The sequence below is a fragment of the Parasteatoda tepidariorum genome, chromosome 7 (assembly GCF_982258835.1).
Source record: "Parasteatoda tepidariorum strain Cologne lab strain chromosome 7, Ptep-v5.0, whole genome shotgun sequence".
NCBI lineage: Eukaryota > Metazoa > Arthropoda > Arachnida > Araneae > Theridiidae > Parasteatoda > Parasteatoda tepidariorum.
Genome location: NC_141761.1, coordinates 68,153,063 through 68,173,900, shown reverse-complemented (window position 1 = coordinate 68,173,900; position 20,838 = coordinate 68,153,063). Strand labels below are relative to the sequence as shown.

The following is a 20,838-nucleotide window of genomic DNA, read 5'->3' as shown; positions in this document are numbered from 1 at the left end:
ACTTAAACCAAAGACGGATCTACAGTTTAAAGTATAACAGCTGTCTTCAGTAAATGGTATGTCTTTTGTCAAGCACTAATGTGAAATACTCCGTCCTAAAAATAACTTTTTTCCACATAAGAAATACCGGGGCCTTGCGAACCAATGGAGAAGTAAAAATAATTTTCAGTTTTATTTTTAGCCGAATTGATAAGAGAAGCTGCGACAAAAAATGTATTTTTACTTGTAAGGATGTCCAAAAGAATAGTGAAATAAAAACTTATTTAACATAGATAGTTTTTAAACGTATACTTGATGAAGAAAAATTGCTTAAATTATGACGTATTGGAAATTATGACGTCGTAGAGAAATATATAAGGTTCTCTCTGGAGTAGGGCTTCTTAAAGTGTGTCCCATATGGCATTTTAGGGAGCAGCTTGATCATTTTTAATATCATAAGAATTCCATAAATCGAAAGAAAAAAAGAAAGGAAGAATTTGGCAATAGACTAAGGCAAAATATTCTACAGTGAAAAATTTAGGGTAGTGAATTAAAAACAGTGTCATCTGGGTACCACGAGATTCTTTTTAATATTGTAAGAATTCCACAAATGGGAGGAAAAAAAATTGGGTATCCCTGGACTAAAGATCCACAACTCTACAATGAAAAAATAAAGGTTAGAAATCCAAAACAATGCTATAAATAACATTAAAGTAAAACAATTTATACAATACTTTTTAAGATAGCACCATGCAATAATAATAAAAATAAAATAATTTCTACGAAATTATTGATACAAAAATTTTAAGGAAGAGAAGAGTAATTTTATACCTCCTGGTTTTTGTTGATGTTTTTTTACCAAAAATTCTTATAAAATAATAATTGCATCAACTCTTTGACAGTTTTCAGAAATATATTTTTAAATATATCTCTAAATATATTTCTAAGTATATTTCTAAAAGTAAATTAAAAGGATAGACATCAATTAGCATTGAAAGTAGGCAATTAATATTTTTTTTTACAAATTCATATATATTTTTGATACTTTTTTGGTAATTTTGTTCCCTATTTTACGCTTTTAAAATCCTAATATTCCTAACATTTATAAATTTCTGTAATGGATAAATTTTAATTTAACATTCATAACAAGAAGATTTATAATTTCTTAACAATATTTATTTAATATAATTCTTAAAACAATGAAGTTATTTATAAAAATGATTTTTTTTCATTTGTTTTCAAATTAATAACATTTAGATGTGTGTTTAAAAGCACAGATAAATGTGTAATAAATAAATTAAAAATAAAAGATTATTTGATGATAGAATTTCTTCACACCTATTTTTATATCATTATAAAATGATTTTTTAAATTTGAATTATTTAGTTTTTATCACCTAAATCGCTCCATTTTTTTTTTTTATCTAAATTTTAAAATCATGTATATATATGTCATTAAGGAACTAATAATTCGAAAATGTTCTTGGATATAAATTCTCCCTCTTTGGAAATAACTGGTGTTAGTTTATGGTGCTGCTATCTAACAACAAACACATGAACTAAAATTTTATAAAGCAATAAATTTATTTTAACTTATTCGTCATTATATCTTATTTGATATAGCTTAATTGTTTAATGGCGATTAAGCAGAAATATTGATCGATATAGCAGACGTTGTTAATCTAATAGATCATGATATGGTGTTGAGATTTTGTTAACTAATAAGTGTAATCTGACTTAATATACGTTATTTTTAATGAACCATTATACTCTTAATGTAAAAAGGACGGTTAATTATTTCCCGCAAGTGGTGAGAAGCTACAGTCACTTAGTTTTTTCTCTAAGTAAACAAGGTTGCAAAACATGGAGAAAAAAAGTAACATATAATTGGAATGAATATAATGCTGAAGTGCTGCCATCTATAAAGAGGACTTGAGTATAAAAACATTACTAAATGAAGGCTGAAGCTTTTCATTTCACTCTATTTAACCAATGAAAAGAATTAAAAAAAATTTTTTTTTTTAAATTTTTTAAAAAATTAAGTGAGTTTAAAGGCTTATATTATCGTGTTTGATGATCGTGAGTGGTTAATATATTACGTTGTGGTCGCAATAACCCATGTTCGAATCCAGGTCGCGGCAAAATTGTTTAAATAACCAAACAAGCCTATACTTTCCTTCTTTTTATTTACTCCCACTTTTTTGGCAGATTACAATTAAAATAGAATAACATTTGAGGAGGAGTGTTTTCTTGCTGATCTTTTCCAGAAATTAAATGTGAGTAATCAATTTCATGAATATAGTTTAATTATTTTTAAAAAAAATCAATTTTGATCTCCCCTTCTGTTTCCTTCCTTTCCAATAAAATAAATTTTTGGCATACATTTTATTTGAAATTTAGTCTATATAGTTAAATATATAATATTTTTTCTCCCCTTCCCTTTCATTTATATAGCTGCTTATTGGAGAAAAGTATAAATATTTCAGAAGCAGGAAAAAGGATGCTTCGCTTCTCCGAAATTATAGGAAATCCTTTACAGGGAGAAGAAAGACTCAATTCATCATTAAATACTTAATGTAAAAAAGAATATAGTTACTTTTATTTTCAATGAAATTATTTGTTACTTTAATTGTTTCAGAAGTAGTAGTTGGTGTATTTTCAGGAAGTAAGTGGTTATGTTTTTTAGTTCTTTTGAAGTAAAGTAAAATATGTTTGATGCTGCTTTATTCGTTCATAATTTTACTAAATATTAGATTTTCAATTCTGGTATTTGAGATATATTTTGTCCTGTTTTTATTTATATAAATCTTGTTTTTCCTTTTTTAAATAATTCTGATTTTTTTTATTGCTTTTTTAAAAGGGGGAAAATTAAGCCTCATTATTTAATAATTTTATAATTTAAAATTAAAAGTTTTGATACAATAGTTTGTTTATATATTATGATTAGTTTTTTTCTCTATTTAACACTAAAACTTGCAATGAAGCTTTGAGTATATAACCTTTTACTTTCTTCTTTTTTTTTCTTCGGATTTTGAAATTTATTATATTTTATAATTTTTCGAATATAAAAATTTGATTATCTTTTTGAGAAAAATTTGTTACATATCTCATGACACAATTTATTTCCGTAATAATGACGACACATATTAACAAAGATTCAGACAAAAAATCAAAAGATGAATTTTAATTTATAAACACCAAAAACTAAGTAATTAATTTGATAAACTAAACAGTGGTGCACGTTGGCGACAATAAATTTTACAGGATTAACAGGACGGAACTTTGAGTTATATTTTAAGTTGTAAAAAAGTGAATTTGCAAAGACAAATTAAAAACTTAAGTTTTATTATGTTTACGTTACGATATGTTATGTAAGCTGGGTCTAAGCTGCACGTATATAGAACTCCATTACGAGATAAAAATTCAAAGAATATACATATTTTATATTCTTGTAATATTCTAATTTTATTTCAGTAATATATTTTTCAAATTCTTGTCAAAAGAGAGGTCATAAATGTTTACATATATATACATCTGAAGTTATAAACGTTAAAATACAAGAGTAAAAAATAGAAAGAAAACAGGGGGGGGGGAGATTTTTTTTAAAATGAGAATAAGAAAATTTATCACGAAGAAATAATTGATATTCACTAAAATTAAAAAAGAAAGGAAAAAAAAAATTCTTTTTCATAATAATTTTAAAATATATTTTTAATTTTTTGTTCCTTCTTTTCTTCGTATATTTGTATATTTTTACGCTTGTATTTTGAACGTTTATAAGTTTAGTTCATATATATATATATATATATATATATATATAAGTTCAAAATGAAGAAAAAAACAAAGAAAAATTATAGACATATGAAAAAAAGGGGGTGGGAAATAATAAGTAAAAAAATAACAAACAACATATTATTTAAAAATTAAAAAAAAAAAAAAAAAAAAAATGAAATTTTAATTAAAAAACTGGAAAAAAAGCCGGAAAAAAAAGATATAATCTTTTCTTCAGCCCACACGATTATATCCGCAAAACAGAGTGCTTTCTGATATTGTATCAATAAAACCAAAGCAAAATATATTAATACAATAGTGTGAGGAGCACTCAAAATTTTTTTTATAAAATAACTATATTAATAATCAACCGATTTTAGATTTCATTAAACATAATAAAATTAATTCTATTGCGACTTTTGATTTCCAGGATCTTTTCAATAGCATTCCCCTTTCTAAACTAAAAGATGTCCTTTTGAATTATTACTATGATTTTAAAAATATCCTTTGTTGCGATTTTGATTATTGGGAAATTCTGATTAATTTTTGTCTTTTTAGTAATTATCTTTATAATGGAAGGGATATCTTTCTTCAAATTAATGGAATACCACAGGGATCTAATTATTCATCTCTCTTAGCTAACTTATTTTTGCATTATTATGAAAAAAATTATACTCTGAGTATTAAATTTGTTTTTAGATATATTGATGACTTAATTATCTTTAATTTCCAAGATTTTACTGTTTTATTGAGTGATATATACCCTGAGGAATTAATCTTACTTCGTAATCGTGATGATAATATTAATTTCAATTTTTTGGATTTGGGTATTATGAAAGTTGAAAATATCTGCTTTGTTGATTTATACGATAAAAGAAATGATTTTAATTTTAATATTAATAAACTAGTTACTTGGAATTCTAATGTTTCTAGGAGCATCTATTTAAATACCACTTTTAATGAAATGAACAGAATTAAAAGAATATGTAGTAATATTTATTTATCCAAAAAACAAATCGATAAACTCTTTCAAAATCTGATAAAAAACAATGGATACCCAACTAATGTAATAAAATTTTATATAAAATCATTGAATTAATCGTATATTTTGGTGGATATATTTTCTAAACATTTTTTTTGTTAATTTTTATGATTTTCCCATGTGCAAATCCATTTCAGGCCAAAATTCATTGCCAAAATTATTTACTAAATAATTTCTTTGTTAATTTATATAATTTTTCCATGTGCAAATCCTTTTCGGGCAAATCCGCGGTTAGAATTATTTACCAAAAATTCCTTTACTAAATAATTTCCTTTGTTAATCTATACAGTTTTTCCATGTGCAAATCCATTTCGGGCAAATCCGTGGATAAAATTGTTTGCTAAAAATTTCTTTATTAATTTATACAATTTTCCATGTGCAAATCCACTTCGGGCAAATCCGTGGTTAAAATTATCTGCTAAAATTTTTCTTTGTTAATTTTTCCATGTGCAAATCCATTTCGGGCAAATCCGTGTTAAAATTATCTATTAAAATTCTTTCTTTGATAATTTAAATAATTTTTCTATGTGCTAATCCATATCGTGCAAATCCGCGGCTAAAATTATTTGCAAAGCAGGCAATTTACGTTTCTCTTTTCTATTTTATATTTTTTCTTAAATAAACATCTATCTTCTAAAACTATTTATGATCAATTTTTAAAATTATCCAGTATAATATTACCTTGCGCACATCCATTTCGGGACCATCCTTGGTAACTAACAAATCAAAACTCAGAATAACAAATCACTTCAGCAGTGCAGTAAGAACGACACTTTAAAACCCTCTTGTTACACTCAATTTGCGCTTTTGCTTTCATCTTTTGTTTTCATATTTTGTAATCTGGCAATTTTTCTGCGAAAACATTTTTAAATCATTCTTGAAAAATATCTGTCCATGTAAGTTGTTTTGATTTTGCTACTCGCTTTATAGTCCCCCCTTTTTAATGTTTTTTCTTTTTATTTTATTTTATTATCTGTTTTTACATGTTATTTTTACTTTTTATGATCTATTTTTATGTAGTTATTTTATAAAAAAATTTTTGAGTGCTCCTCACTCTATTGTATTAATATATTTTGCTTTGGCTTTATTGATACAATATCAGAAAGCACTCTGTTTTGCGGATATAATCGTGTGGGCTGAAGAAAAGATTATATCTTTTTTTTCCGGCTTTTTTTCCAGTTTTTTAATTAAAATTTCATTTTTTTTTTTTTTTTTTTTTAATTTTTAAATAATATGTTGTTTGTTATTTTTTTACTTATTATTTCCCACCCCCTTTTTTTCATATGTCTATAATTTTTCTTTGTTTTTTTCTTCATTTTGAACTTATCTAATGAGTGCTGTTTACTTGCAGCTTAAGCGCAATATATGATACTTTTTGTTTTTCTTAACTTTCTTAGTGTTTTCTTGTATTTATTTATTATATATATATATATATATATATATATATATATATATATATATATATATATATATATATATATATATATATATATATATATATATATATATATATATATATATATATATATATATATATATATATATATATGGGTGAGTGATTCTCACGAAATATGACAATTCACTGTCCCTTGCTCCAAGATCTAATACTATAATACTAAAAGAACTTTTCTTTAAAAAAATTAATAAATAGCATTGCTGTTAGCCTTTTAAAATGACTTTGCACTAGCATTGACTGTTTTGTATAGTTAAAAAATTTAATTGAACTTCAAAATGTCATTTTCCTGGTATGTCCCAAACAATGTTTCCAATAATAACTAGCTTCAAAACTTCCCATAAATTTTTCAATTTCTAATTTTTTTTATCTCAACCAGTCATTTCTATAATACACGTTGAGGATATTATTTACAAAAACTTAGTTCAAAATAATTTTTTCTGTCAATAATTTATTTGTCCCAAGAAAATCTGTCATTTTTCTGGCTACTTTTATTTAGTGGTTTATAACCAAAATAGATATAAACCACTAAATAAAAGTAGCCAGCAATTAATATCGTATGTTAATAGATTTATTAGATGCCTTCCTATATGAACATGTCTTGTTGCATGAAATGCTAAAGAACCAATTTTATGGTTCAAAATCTATGTCAAAAATTTTTTCAAGGTGAGTAGGTTTTTGTGTTGTCATTTTCTGAGCTTTTTGCAATCATTAATAACATAAACTACATGTATTTATCTGAGTTATTTTAAAAAATCCTGTTGTTTTCTGAAGAATATAAACGTCCTAGGCAAAAATATTAAATTAAAGTTATATGCTATAAAATGGCGAATTTGTCATTATCCTGGCTGTCATTTTCCTGGTTTATGAATGCCAGAACATTGAAGTGTTACCAGAATTTTTTTAACTGCTAATACTGTAAGGAGGGAAAGAAAATATTAACCTAATACTAAATTTATGTATGATTGTATTAAGATTGAATGTAATCATAGTTATTTATTTATTTAATGATTGATTATTTTACAAAATTTTATTCTGTACATATCAGCAGCAAAAATGTTTTTGATTCCTTCTACAGTGGATAAAAATAATTAATTTAAGCAATTTATGGTCCATCTAACATAAAGGCTTAGGTTGAGTTACTTACTATTAAATTAAAATGACTGTTCTTTAAACTTCTAAGCTAATATGTCATTTTCCTGGCATTCAAGATTTGGTGAATTTCTATTCTATTTTTTTTCTCGAGCAAATGTCAATAAACTACACTGCTGCCTTTCAGATATTAATAAGTGTAACTAAAGAAGTACCTCAAAAAATTTTTTTAGATTATTTTGAGGACTTTAAATTTGAAGAAATTTTTTGGATATATATATATATATATATATATATATATATATATATATATATATATATATATATATATATATATATATATATATATATATATATATATATATATATATATATATATATATATATATATATATATATATATATATATATATATATATATATATATAGATATATATATACACTGAAGAGCCAAAAAAACTGGTATACCTGCCTAATATCGTGTAGGGTACCCGCGAGTACGCAGAAGCGCCGCAACACGACGTGGCATGGATTCGATCAATGTGTGAAGTAGTGCTGGAGATAATTGACACCATGAATCCTGCAGGGCTGTCCATAAGTGGGAGTAAGAGGGGGAGGGGATATCTTCTGAACATCACGTTGCAAGGCATCCCAAATATATTCAATAAAGTTCATGTCTGGGGATTTTGGTGGCCAGCGGAAGTGTCTAAATTCAGAAGAGTGCCGATTACCCCAAGCTCTCCGATTACCCCAAGATAGAACCGTCTCATTGCAAAGAAACAAGCTCAGGGTTCTCATTGATTTAACGATCCAGTAAGGTAAAATGTTAAATCCCTTTATATTTATTTTTTGGTGTATCTGTATTTTATTTTGAAGGCATGTTTAAATACAATTAAATTAAAATTAATAAATCAAAATATAAGCAATCAACGTCCGTCCCTCCAGCGGGCCGAGGTAAAATTATCAAACGTTGACAGGTCCGCGGTGATAAAAAGGTTGGGGAACACTGCCCTACACGATATTAGGCAGGTATACCAGTTTTTTTGGCTCTTCAGTGTGTGTATATATATATATATATATATATATATATATATATATATATATATATATATATATATATATATATATATATATATATATATATATATATATATATATATATATATATATATATATATATATATATATATATATATATATGTATGGGTGTCTGTGTGTAAACATTTATGACCTCTCTTTTGACAAGAATATGAAAAATTTATATTAAAGCACACACTCTATTATACTTTCTTTTCTATACAGGAGCTTTACTTTGGGACAGTGTTTCGGAAAAAAGGCATGATCAAGGTGAAATGCAGCTGTGCAAAAAAGATACCACGTGCTTAGCTTGGTATAGATGCCCGCCATCAAGATTGCCTAGAGAACAATTTCATTTATCCTGTTTTTATGAGGGTTATTCTAAATGGGATATGGGAGTCTGCTGTTTTAATCCAAGAAAAGGTCCAAAAACGGAAATAGATATCTCTCCAAATACAACACCTTCAACGACAACCTCAACTATGGTGCTACCCATCAAACTAATACATGGTAAAACGAAATTGAAGTATTTTGAACTGTGCGTATGAGTGGCTAGAGTCAATTGAAGTATTTAAATTTATAGTAACACACATTGATAAAACCTCATTTAAAATTTATTATTATTATGACTTTGAAAATGGAACGGTTAATGAAAACAATATTTTAAAGAGATTTATCTCTTACATTTAGATGAACTCAAAGGGCCTTCATAGAGGACTTTCCTCTGGGAATTACCCGCATTTGTGTTACAGGGAGAGGAAAACCGCGAAAAGCCCTTAGCTCAACGATAAGGAGATTCAAATCCTTGATCTTCCTATCTTTGGGTAACCTTAGCTATACACGGTAAAAATTTAGTGAGTCTTAAGATCAAAAATGGTTGTATTATTTTAACACTAAAGTTAGTTATTTGCGTAATCAAACTCCAAGGATAATTATATATATATATATATATATATATATATATATATATATATATATATATATATATATATATATATATATATATATATATATATATATATATATATATATATATATATATATATATATATATATATATATATATATATATATATATATATATATATATATATATATATATATATATATACAGTGGTGGCCAAAAGTGTGGACACTTTTTGAAAGTTTCATGTTTTTCAACTTTGTGTGCTTGTAGAATATATTAATTTTCACTCAAATACAAACGTTTATATATCAAATTGAAGGTAATTTAATGTTAAATTTAATAATAAATACAGTATTACAATATCTGTATTACAAAAAAAGTTATGCAATTAATAGTAAGATCTATCTCAGATTTGTATTTTTTTAAAGTGATACTTACACAATCAATACTTAGTTGGATAACCCTTATTTTTTAAGACAGCTTCGCAGCGTCTTTTCATCGAGTGAACGAGTGCCTGGAGTTCATCTTTCGTAATCACATGGTGCAAAGAATCAATTATAGCTTCACTTAGTTGTCTTTTATTGGATGGACGTTTTTTTCGTACAAGAATTTTCAAACATCGCCATAAATTTTCAATTGGATTGAGATCAGGGCTGTTTCCTGGCCATGGTAATATATCTATACCTTTATTTTGAAAGCATGCTTTGCATACTTTTGCTGTGTGGCATGGAGCTGAATCCTGCTGAAAAATAAATGGAGCGTTGTTGGGGAAGAGATCCCTGATCGAATTACATTATAATTGCCGAATGAAAACGGTATTATCTTTATTACGCAACTGAAAAAAACAGAAACCTTTTGTAATAACGAACTTCTGTAGTATGTATAGAGCTGCACAAAATGGCTACTAACTCACACTATCTCGTGCTCAATTATAAATACTGTACCGTTAATGTCTGACGATCTCTTTATAAAAGCCAAAGTTGGAATTTTCGCAAAGGAAATATAATTTATGAATGGAGTGAATGCCTACGAGTTTGGTGTAATCATTCACCCGTATTGGCGTTTAGATTTAATTGTATAAATTATTGTGCATATGATTGCTTGATTTTGCGTTCTTTTGAAGTAAATTGTTCATTTACACATATTTCAGAGTTCTTCAACACAAAATTTGGAAGAGTGTAGGCAACACAGTTTATACAGAATGTTGGTACGAGTCAATTCCACTAAGCACTGGTTGTAACATGAGACAAGACGGGCTTGGTTGGTGCTAGTCGAAAACGCGTTGAATATGTATTGATCAGTATCTCCTGGATTGAGACCTGGGTCTCCTCATTGGAAGGCTCAGTATGAAAGGGATTAACGACAGATAAAAAAAAAATATGCATTATTACTTTTTTTTTATTGTAAAATATGCTTACATTACAATTTTTAAACTTTTCAGAGTGTGGGAAATCTTATGCAACTCCAGGGTCAAAAGAAAGACCAGGAAATTGGCCTTGGATGGTAAGATCCTTCTGAACATATGATTGAAAAATATGAAAAATGTAATAATAAAATAACAGTAGCGGAAATGTGAAAAGTTTAGACAGAGAAAAATTGAACTAATAACAGAGACAGATATAGACTGGGCAGATTATACAGAGAAAAACTGGTCTTGTATTAATAATAATTTTATATTATAGTTAATAGTACATCATCTTTATTGTTAAAAGTGCTATATAACTTTATTAAGTCTAAAATTGGTTTTTTAATCTAATGATGCATCTTACTACGTATTCACGAAAAAATAAATTTTGGAGTGAGTAAAAAGAAAAAAAAACAATATTGAATAACTTTTGAACTAATGTTCGGGTTTTCACTTACTAAGAATCTATTTCACTCGTACTTTACTTATTAAGAAATAAATTTTAAAGTGCGTGAAAAAAAACGGATAGCCTTGAATAAATTTTGAAATAGTGTTCCGATTTTCACGTGCTAAGACTCAATCTTAATAGTTCGAGAGCTTCACCTTTATGCTAGGTAATTAGTACAGACTATTTACTAAGCTACGAAATTTAAAAGTACTTTCAGACAAAGTGCTGAAATAAGCATACTCTTTTTTCCCCAACGGATTAGGATTTTTGACTTTAAAAATAGACAGGTGTAGAAGCAATCTAAAAAATGAAGTCCCAATAATTTGCCCAGTAGAGTGGTAAAAAGTTTGGACCCATTAATGCTAATTATACTTTTGGTGTGTTTTGCCATATCTCGAGAACTTTTTAAACGAATCGAAACATTTTTGCACTTAATTATAAAATATTCTATCCAAAGATAAAGAAAAAAATATTAATTAATAAATATTATAAATAAATATCATATTGTAAACATTATATTTGATTTAATAATTTTCAAAAGAAATTTTGACTTGTTAGGAATGTTAATTTGTACATAATATTTAAATGGCAAAATGAAATTCGAGCTCATTCGGTTAAATAGTTTTTGAGCTATCAAATTTTTAAAATTTTCATATTTCGTATTTTGTCATTAAAAATTATATTCTTTAAAATTTGTATACCATACAGTTCAAAGTTTTTTTTGACTATTAGTAAAAAAATAGTAAAAAGTATTGAAAATTATTTTTTGCTGAATTTATCTATAGATAAACTAATTTTATAACAAGTTTCCGTTTTTCTGGTACATTGTACAGTGTTCAAGAAAATAAACAGACCACCCGAATAACTTTTGATATAATTATCGGATTTTAATCTTAATGGGTTGGAAAGTTTCCCCACAAATATGCCAATTAATTAGTGCAGACGATATTTTAAGTTACGAAATAACACACAAAGCATACTTTCATTGAATAATTATACCTTATTTTCGACGGATTCAAATTTCTGACCCCCAAAATATAAAGGGGAGTCGTTATCTGAAAAATATGGTCCCAATAATTTGGTGAAGAGATTGGTCTAAAAGTTTGAACCCTTAATGTTAACTTTATTTGCGTATTTCTCCGTATTTTTTAAGCGAGTTGAAAAAATTTTGCACACAATTATAAAATTCGTTTATACGGTAGACCACCTACTCGATGGCTCAAAGACACTGAAAACGACCTTAAAGTCCTGAAACTTAAGAACTGGAGGGGAGTTGCCATGGACAGAGGGAGCTGGAGAAGGCGTGCTGTTGAGGCAGCCAAGGCCTGCAAAGGGCTGTTGCGCTCCTGAAGAAGAAGAAAGATAATTCTAAGCAAAAAATAACTTTTAGTAAATATATATTATTTTTTTTAAATATTTTATTTAATAATAGTCGAAAAAATTTTGAATTGTAAGGTATACAAATTTTTTCTTCATTTTAAAGAATGTAGTTTTACATGGCAAAATACAAAATGTTCAGAGAAATTGAATTTTAGAAATACGATTTTTTTAAAATTCGAGTTTTCTTCTGTTCGACCAATTTTGATCAAATTTTGTGATGTGTCTTGCAAAATTGCATTCTTTGAAATGATATAAAAAATTGTATGCAATTCAAATTTTCAACAATTCACAATTTGTCGACTACTGTTAAACAAAATAATAATAAATAAATATTAAAAATTATTTTTTACATGGCATTATCGTTGGATAAATGAATTTTATAACTGTCAGCAAAAAGGTCTAGAGTCTCTTAAAAATTTCTCGAGATATGCAGAAATACGCAAAAAGTGTCATTAACTTTCAGAAGTCCAAACTCTGGACAGCTTTCCAGACAAAACTATAGGACTATATTTTCCGAATTACGGCTACCCCGTATATTCTGAAGGTCAGAAATCCGAATCTGTCTAAAAAAAATCTATGTTTATTTAGAGAAAGTATATTTTTGTGATTGATTTCGTAACTTAAAATACCGTCATCCACCAATTATTAGCATATTCGAAGTCTCCCTTTAAGCACTCAAGATTGAGTCCTAGATCTTGAAGATTCGTTTATTAGATCAAATGTCATTTAGGGTGGTTCGTTTATCATTTTACACACTGTACATTCAAAATGTTACAGTTTTTGAATCGTTGAAGTATGTTAAGGAGTTTGTAACTTTTACTTTATTTTTTAGTCTTTATTAATATGAATTTTTTAGCTGCATTTATATAGCATTTTAAGTTTTACATGTAATTGCAGGTTGCAATCAGAAAAGCTCAAAGAAATGGAACTGAAATTTATTGGTGCAACGGTTTTCTAATCGACGACAGTCATATTCTCACTGCAGCTCACTGCTTTCATGATAGAAAGTATGAATAGTTTTATTGGTTGAATTAGTTGAGTTTGACTTTAAAGTTTAGTTTGTTTAAATTGATCGAATGTTTGAATTACATTCAGGATAAGTAATTAATAACCCTTTGACGCGTATGGAATACCGGTGTCCTTTTTATATATATTTTTCTGACACGCTAATTATAAGCAAAAATATATTTTGGCCTCTTATTTAATTATAAAAAAAACTCTCTAATAGTTGCTAAAAAATATGTCAGATTTTCGGAATTTTTTTTGGAGCTAAAATATAAAATCGAATAAAAGTACCTTGAATTTTTTTTCTTCATTCATATTCTGAAATTGATTAATAATTGATTTTCAAAATTAAGGAAATTTGCACGATGAATGACTGTTTCTTTTAGATCTAAATAACTACAAAAAGGGCAAATTTGAAAAATTATTGTTTGGAAGATTTTACCTTCAACGCAGAGAAAGACACAGATGTTTCATGCTGTATTTTATAAGCATAAAATATTAAAATGCTGAATATAATATTTTTAATTTATTTTGACATAATCTAGTACAAAAAAAAAAGAAAAAAGTATGAAAAATATGTTCAATAGAAATTTTGCGTCAAAGAGTTAAATTCGAGGAACAGAAGTTCTTATCATGCATTGCTGAGCTCTCCAGACTTTTTATCGCTGCGGACCGGTCAACGTTTGATAATTTTTCTGCAGCTCTCTGAGGGTTGGGCAGACGTTGTTTGTTTATATTTTAGATGATTTAGATTTCATAATTTTAATGCGATTGTATTTAAACGTGCCTTCAGAATAGAATACAGTTACATTCACGGTATGGTACGGCTTTAGGTGACGGCTATCAGCTCACATCAGTTTACCTCTCGTCCATAGAAAGTCGCACAAACCCGAGAGATACAGTACACCACAGAAAAAAAATGAAAATAATTTAATGTTCTTTTGCGGCCCTTTACCATTTGGTTTATAGGCCGGTACCGGCCCGCCGTCAGGGTTAGACGATCACTGATGTATTGCATTAAAAAGCTTCTCTTATTATTATCTTTTTCTTTACATTAAACGTTTCGAACTTTAAAGATGAGAATTTTTTAGAAAAAAAAATAACACCACCACTATTCACTTTGCTAACCAACTCTCATGATTACTACAATCAACTTTTTCTCTCAACAATAAACAAATTGTTCTTTCTAAATTAGCATCTATTGAATTGAAAGATTTCAAAATGCTTTATTGTATTCACGCAGATTTGATTTTGATTTTACAGATAGGAATGAAATTTAAACCTAATTCTTTTTGCACCGTTATCATTGCAACTGCTACAATGTTGCTTTTTTAAATTTCCACCGATTATTTGAGTATGCACTACAACTTTAACTTCGAATAGTTTTTACCAATGTACGTTGACTTAGGTATTGTACTTATGTAGATTTTTTTGTGTCATCAAATCTTGTTAATTACATTAAAATTTATTTTTATTAAGTTTCACAAATTTTAATAACTTTAATTACTGTCTCATATTTTTGCATCTTCATTAGCAACCGTCATCAAGCAATTGTTAAGAAATCTCTTTACATCCATTTTTCCTAATTAGAAAAATGTTTTTTAAAGAAAATAGGTTTTTCTTACTTGCAGTCTCCTAGTTTAAGTTCTTCATTTTTCATCCGATTTTATAAATAGTAAGCATATTGCTAAATATTACATATTACTAATGAAATTTTCGATGCACGTAGTCCTGTATCTATAAAGGTTCAGGTTACAGAGCTGTATATCAATTAATTTTTGAGTTGTTATTTTAACAAACAAAAGTTAGATGGAAAGGAAATCACACATATCTTGAGGATACGCTAGTGAGTGGAATATTTATTTTTAGTTAGTTCTGAAAAGGAATAAAATCTACAATCAATGTTCTACTGTAAATCGAACCTGAATAAAACAAGATTATTTCATTCGTAGCGTGACGCTTTATTCTCTGAGAATTGGAAGTAATGATCAAAGGCTGGGAGACGTTTATCATATGAAGAGATTACTGACACCGGAAAGTTACCAAGTAAATCGTTTTTACAGTGACATAGCTTTAGTTACTTTGGATAGACCAGTCACTACGAAGAATTTCATGCCCATATGTCTACCATTTTCTGTTTTCAAGACTTTTGAAAGTCCAAAGGCAACTATTGCTGGTTGGACCATGGAAAGTCCAAGTAAATCTTTTTTGTTGTTGTTTTAATTCTTTCTTTTCAATTATGATGTTATATATGTATTGTTAAACAATGTAAGTAAAGATTATTTGTTTATGTAAAACTAGAATGTAACTAAGACTTTTTTTAAAGCCAAAATATCATCATTTAATATGGTCGTAGAAAAATAGGAAATTAGCTTTCAAAATCCAACAAGTAAATAATAATGCCCATATTTCTTTTTTGAATTGACATGAATGTTGAAGTAAGCTAATATTTTTGAACTAAAGATTGCGTTTCACAGTAAAACTAGAAACAGACTAACTCTTAAGTCTTGAGTTAAAATTATAATCTGCTATAGTTTGCATTCATCATTTCCAAAGTATGTTGAATACAATAAATAATTCTGGATGCATCATCGGACTTTTGTAAGAAACTGAATAAGATTCCTTTTCAGTTTTTTAGTATGGTTTTACTTGTTGAATGATTAGATTGTTTGAAGTTCTGGACTTGAAATGTTGTATAGTAGTTTCTATGGTCATGCTGTTCTTTATCTACTCTGTTTATTTGATATCAATCAAGAATTTGTTGTTTGCGCACGCAGCAGGTGCACGTTAAATGTTTTGCACTTATTGGACTGTATTGAGTGTTAATAAATTCATTATACCCACACAAATACAAAAAAAAAGCATTAATGAAAGTGAATTGGATATTTATATTGAAAATTAGCCCAGAAATCATATCAATCAGAACTGCTAGTTTACTCTCGTTATCTCCAAAACAATAACTCCTTACAAGGCTTATCTCTGGCAATCAAAGGTCCCGATTTCAATAATTTTTATTTGAAAGAGTTAATACGAATTCGGAAGAATCAGGAACTTATACACTCTTTTAAACTTGTGGTTCAATTAAGTCAGTGTAGTAAATTGTTGCTCAGGGTATCTAAAATCCAGAAAGAATTAAAAATATAGCTTGTTCATATATTTTTGTGTATTTTAAGGTGTCTTAAGGTAAATTATGATAGAAGTTCTTCTGATTCGTTAATTTTTTTAATTCTTTAAAAAAATTAACAAAATTAAAAATTAACAAAAAAAATTAAAATTAAAAAATAAAATTAAAAATTAAGATTAAAAATTAAAATTAAAAATTAAAATTAAAATTGAAATTAAAAATTAAAATTAAAATTAAAAATTAAAATTAAAAATGAACATTTAAAATTAAAATTAAAATTAAAAATTAAAAATTAAAATTTAAAATTAAAAATTAAAAATTAAAAATTAAAATTAAAATTAAAAATTAAAAATTAAAAATTAAAAATTAAAAATTAAAAATTAAAATTAAAAATTAACAAAATTAACCAAATTAAAAAAATTAATTAATTGGTTTTAACTTTATGTACAGTGCTCAAAACAAAAAGAAAAGTAAATCGGATCATTTTGAATAACTTTTGATGTAATGATCGGTCAGACACAACAGCGTACTCTCTCTTAACGAATGAACATACCTTTTTTTGATAGATTTGTATTTCTGATTTCTAAGATATAAGGGTGGTGGCAATCTGGAAAATATGGTCCCACTAGTTTGGTCGAGGGAGCGGTCCAAAGTTCGAACCCTTAATGCTTACTTTATTTGCGTATTTCTCCATACTTCAAAGCGAATTGAAAAATTTTTGCACACATTCATAAATTAGTTTATCTAAAGATAATTTCATGCAAAAAATAACTTTTAGTAAACAATTATTATTTTTTATTATTTTATTTAATAATAGTCGAAAACATTTCTAATTGTAATGTATACAGTTTTTGATGTCATCTAAAAGAGTGCAAATTTACACGGTGAAATACGAAACTTGAGTTTTAAAATATGAGTTTTTAAAAATTTGATTTCTCAGGAACTATTTGACTGACTTTTTTCAAGTTTTGTATTTTGCCATGCAAAATTACAATTCTTAAAATCATGTAAAAATTTTATACCTTACTATTTTTTACACTATTCCATTTCTACACTATTATTAAATAAAATATGATTTTTATTTAATAAATATTTCCTAAAAGTTATTTTTTGCATGAAATTCTTTTTGGATAAAGGAATTTTATAATCGTATGCAAAAAATGTTCAATTCGCTTAAAATGTTCTCGAAATATGATAAAATACACAAAAAATAAAATTTACATTAAGTTGTTCAAACTATGGATGTCTCTCTTGACCGAACTATTAAGACCATATTTCCCAGATTGCGGCAGCTCGGCAGCACCCCATATTTTGGGGATCTAAAATCCAATTCCGTTGGAAAAAGGTACGCCTTTTGAAAGAATTCCTTTTTTCTATTTGATTTCATAAGTTAAAATATTCTTATATTAGCATATTTTAATTAATAAATTTCAAAATAGAATTGAATTAATTAGAATATTTCAGATCACCCTTTTGAACTTTTAAGATTAAGTTCTGGAACGTGAAGATCCCATCATTAGATCAAGGGCTAATCAGGGGGGTCCGTTTTTTTTAATTTTGCATGCTGCACATTTGATTTTAAGTACAAGTAGTGAATTTTTTATTAAAACATAAAAATTGCCTTGTAACGTTCCAATTAAAAAATTTTTGTTGAATTTATAAGGTACTTCATCATCAAATTATCTTCGGGAGCAGCATGGATTACCCATCATTTCCAACAAGCTATGTAATTCAATCTACAAAAAGAGAATAGCAGCTCCTTTCGACAAAAATTTTCCGTTTGGAATTACTCCTGATTTCATCTGTGCAGGTTCACCCGATGGAGGAAAAAGAAATTGTGGAGTGAGTTTTTTTCATATTTTGTTAACTAAAGAAAAATTATTATGTATTTTAAAATTACTAGAAAAATAAACCCATTAAACCAAACCAAATTACCCATCATTTCTAACAAGCTATATTATTCAATCTACAAAAAGAGAATAGCAGCTTCGATAGCACATTTTCGTTATAAATTACTCCTGATTTTATCCGTGCAGGTTTACCCGAAGGAGGAGAAATAAATTGTGGAATGAATTTCTTTCATATTTTGTTAACTAAGGAAAAATTATTATGAGTTTTGAAATTACTATAAAAATAAACGCATTAAAACCCATTAAACCAAACCAAATTACCCATCATTTCTAACAAGCTATATTATTCAATCTACAAAAAGAAAATAGCAGCTTCGATAGCACATTTCCGTTACGAATTACTCCAGATTTTATCCGTGCAGGTTTACCCGAAGGAGGAGATGGAAACTGTGGAGTGAGTTTCTTTCATATTTTGTTAACTAATGAAAAATTATTATGCGTTATTAAAATTACTAGAAAAATAAACCCATTAAACCAAATCACCCAACATTTCTAACAAGCTATGTTATTCAATCTACAAAAAGAGAATAGCAGCACCGATAGCACATTTCCGTTACGAATTACTCCTGATTTTTTCCGTGCAGGTTTACCCGAAGGAGGAGATGGAAATTGTGGAGTGAGTTTCCTTCATATTTTGTTAACTAATGAAAAATTATTATGCATAATTAAAATTACTAGAAAAATAAACCCATTAAACCAAATCACCCAACATTTCTAACAAGCTATGTTATTCAATCTACAAAAAGAGAATAGCAGCATCGATAACACATTTCCGTTACGAATTACTCCAGATTTTATCCGTGCAGGTTTACCCGAAGGAGGAGATGGAAATTGTGGAGTGAGTTTCTTTCATATTTTGTTAACTAATGAAAAATTATTAGGCGTTATTAAAATTACTAGAAAAATAAACCCATTAAACCAAACCAAATTACCCATCATTTCTAACAAGCTTTGTTATTCAATCTACAAAAAGAGAAAAGCAGCTTCCCTAGCACATTTCCGTTACGAATTACTTCTGATTTTATTCGTGCAGGTTTACCCGAAGGAGGAGATGGAAATTGTGGAGTGAGTTTCTTTCATATTTTGTTAACTAATGAAAAATTATTATGCGTTATTAAAATTACTAGAAAAATAAACCCATTAAAACCCATTAAACCAAATCACCCAACATTTCTAACAAGCTATGTTATTCAATCTACAAAAGGAGAATAGAAGCTTCGATAACACATTTCCGTTACGAATTACTCCTGATTTTATCCGTGCAGGTTTACCCGAAGGAGGAGAAAGAAATTGTGAAGTGAGTTTCTTTCATATTTCGTTAACTAATGAGAAATTATTATGCCTTTTTAAAAAGCACTGGAGAAATAAATTTTTCATTTCTTATGTCTTTTTCACGGTATATTCCTTAACAGCAGGTAAAGAAACAGAGAGAAGTTATATTCTCATGACATAGTTAGTGGCCATGAAGAGAAAAGGCCATTACTTAAATGCTATAAGCGAATGCAAAAGATGCCGTTCAAGTTGTTAATCGAAAAAAAAGTTGGTTTGGGCTCTGGCGAAGGAGTAATTGATAATTATATCGATATTTTTATTTTATAGTAAATTATGAATTAAACTTAATTGTTGTGTGCATGGTAATTTTTCTTTACAACAAAGAAATAAAAATGTATTACATAGAGCTGTTTAGTTTGGTCATTAGCAAATAGATAGCAGCGCAATATATTTACGTTATTGTATTTAAAATGACATTGTGACGATTGAAATATTGACATTGTGAGGATAAAATGACGATTTGCTTAAGACAAATTTTAGGAATGTAAAAAAAAAAATTTAGTTAGTGGTTTCAGTAAGTCAGCATTTATAAATTTTATGGAGTTTCAAGAGTTTCAACTTTTTAAAAAACCACGCTTTTTGGACAATCTGAAATTATTTTTTATTTTTATAATGCTAAAATTTACAATTCTATGTTTTTGTTATATCTCTTTCAATCATTTGTAATGTGTAAGTTATTTTAATGAATAGTAATGATTTTTTTTTTGCAGGCTGCATCAGGTGGACCATTGATGATTTATAAAGGCAGTCGATGGTATGCTATAGGGATATTAATATTCGGCGTTGAAAGATGTGACAAATTTCCCAAAGGATACACAAGAATATCCTCATATAAAGATTTTATACAAAATAATTTAAGAGAGCATAATTCCAATTACTTTCAATACTAAAACAAATAAAATTGTTGAAATTAC

At 27.3% G+C, this 20,838-nt stretch overlaps 1 protein-coding gene across 1 annotated transcript; it reads left to right on the top strand.

The window, feature by feature from the left end:
- Positions 1-2,431: 2,431 nt before the first annotated feature.
- On the top strand, positions 2,432-20,838 carry LOC107454700 (clotting factor G beta subunit). The gene is made up of 7 exons (XM_071183341.2): positions 2,432-2,643; positions 8,639-8,923; positions 10,762-10,823; positions 13,451-13,560; positions 15,511-15,755; positions 18,346-18,524; positions 20,635-20,838. Exons 1-7 carry the CDS (start codon positions 2,586-2,588, stop codon positions 20,812-20,814), a joined length of 1,119 nt encoding a protein of 372 aa, XP_071039442.2. The 5' UTR covers positions 2,432-2,585; the 3' UTR covers positions 20,815-20,838.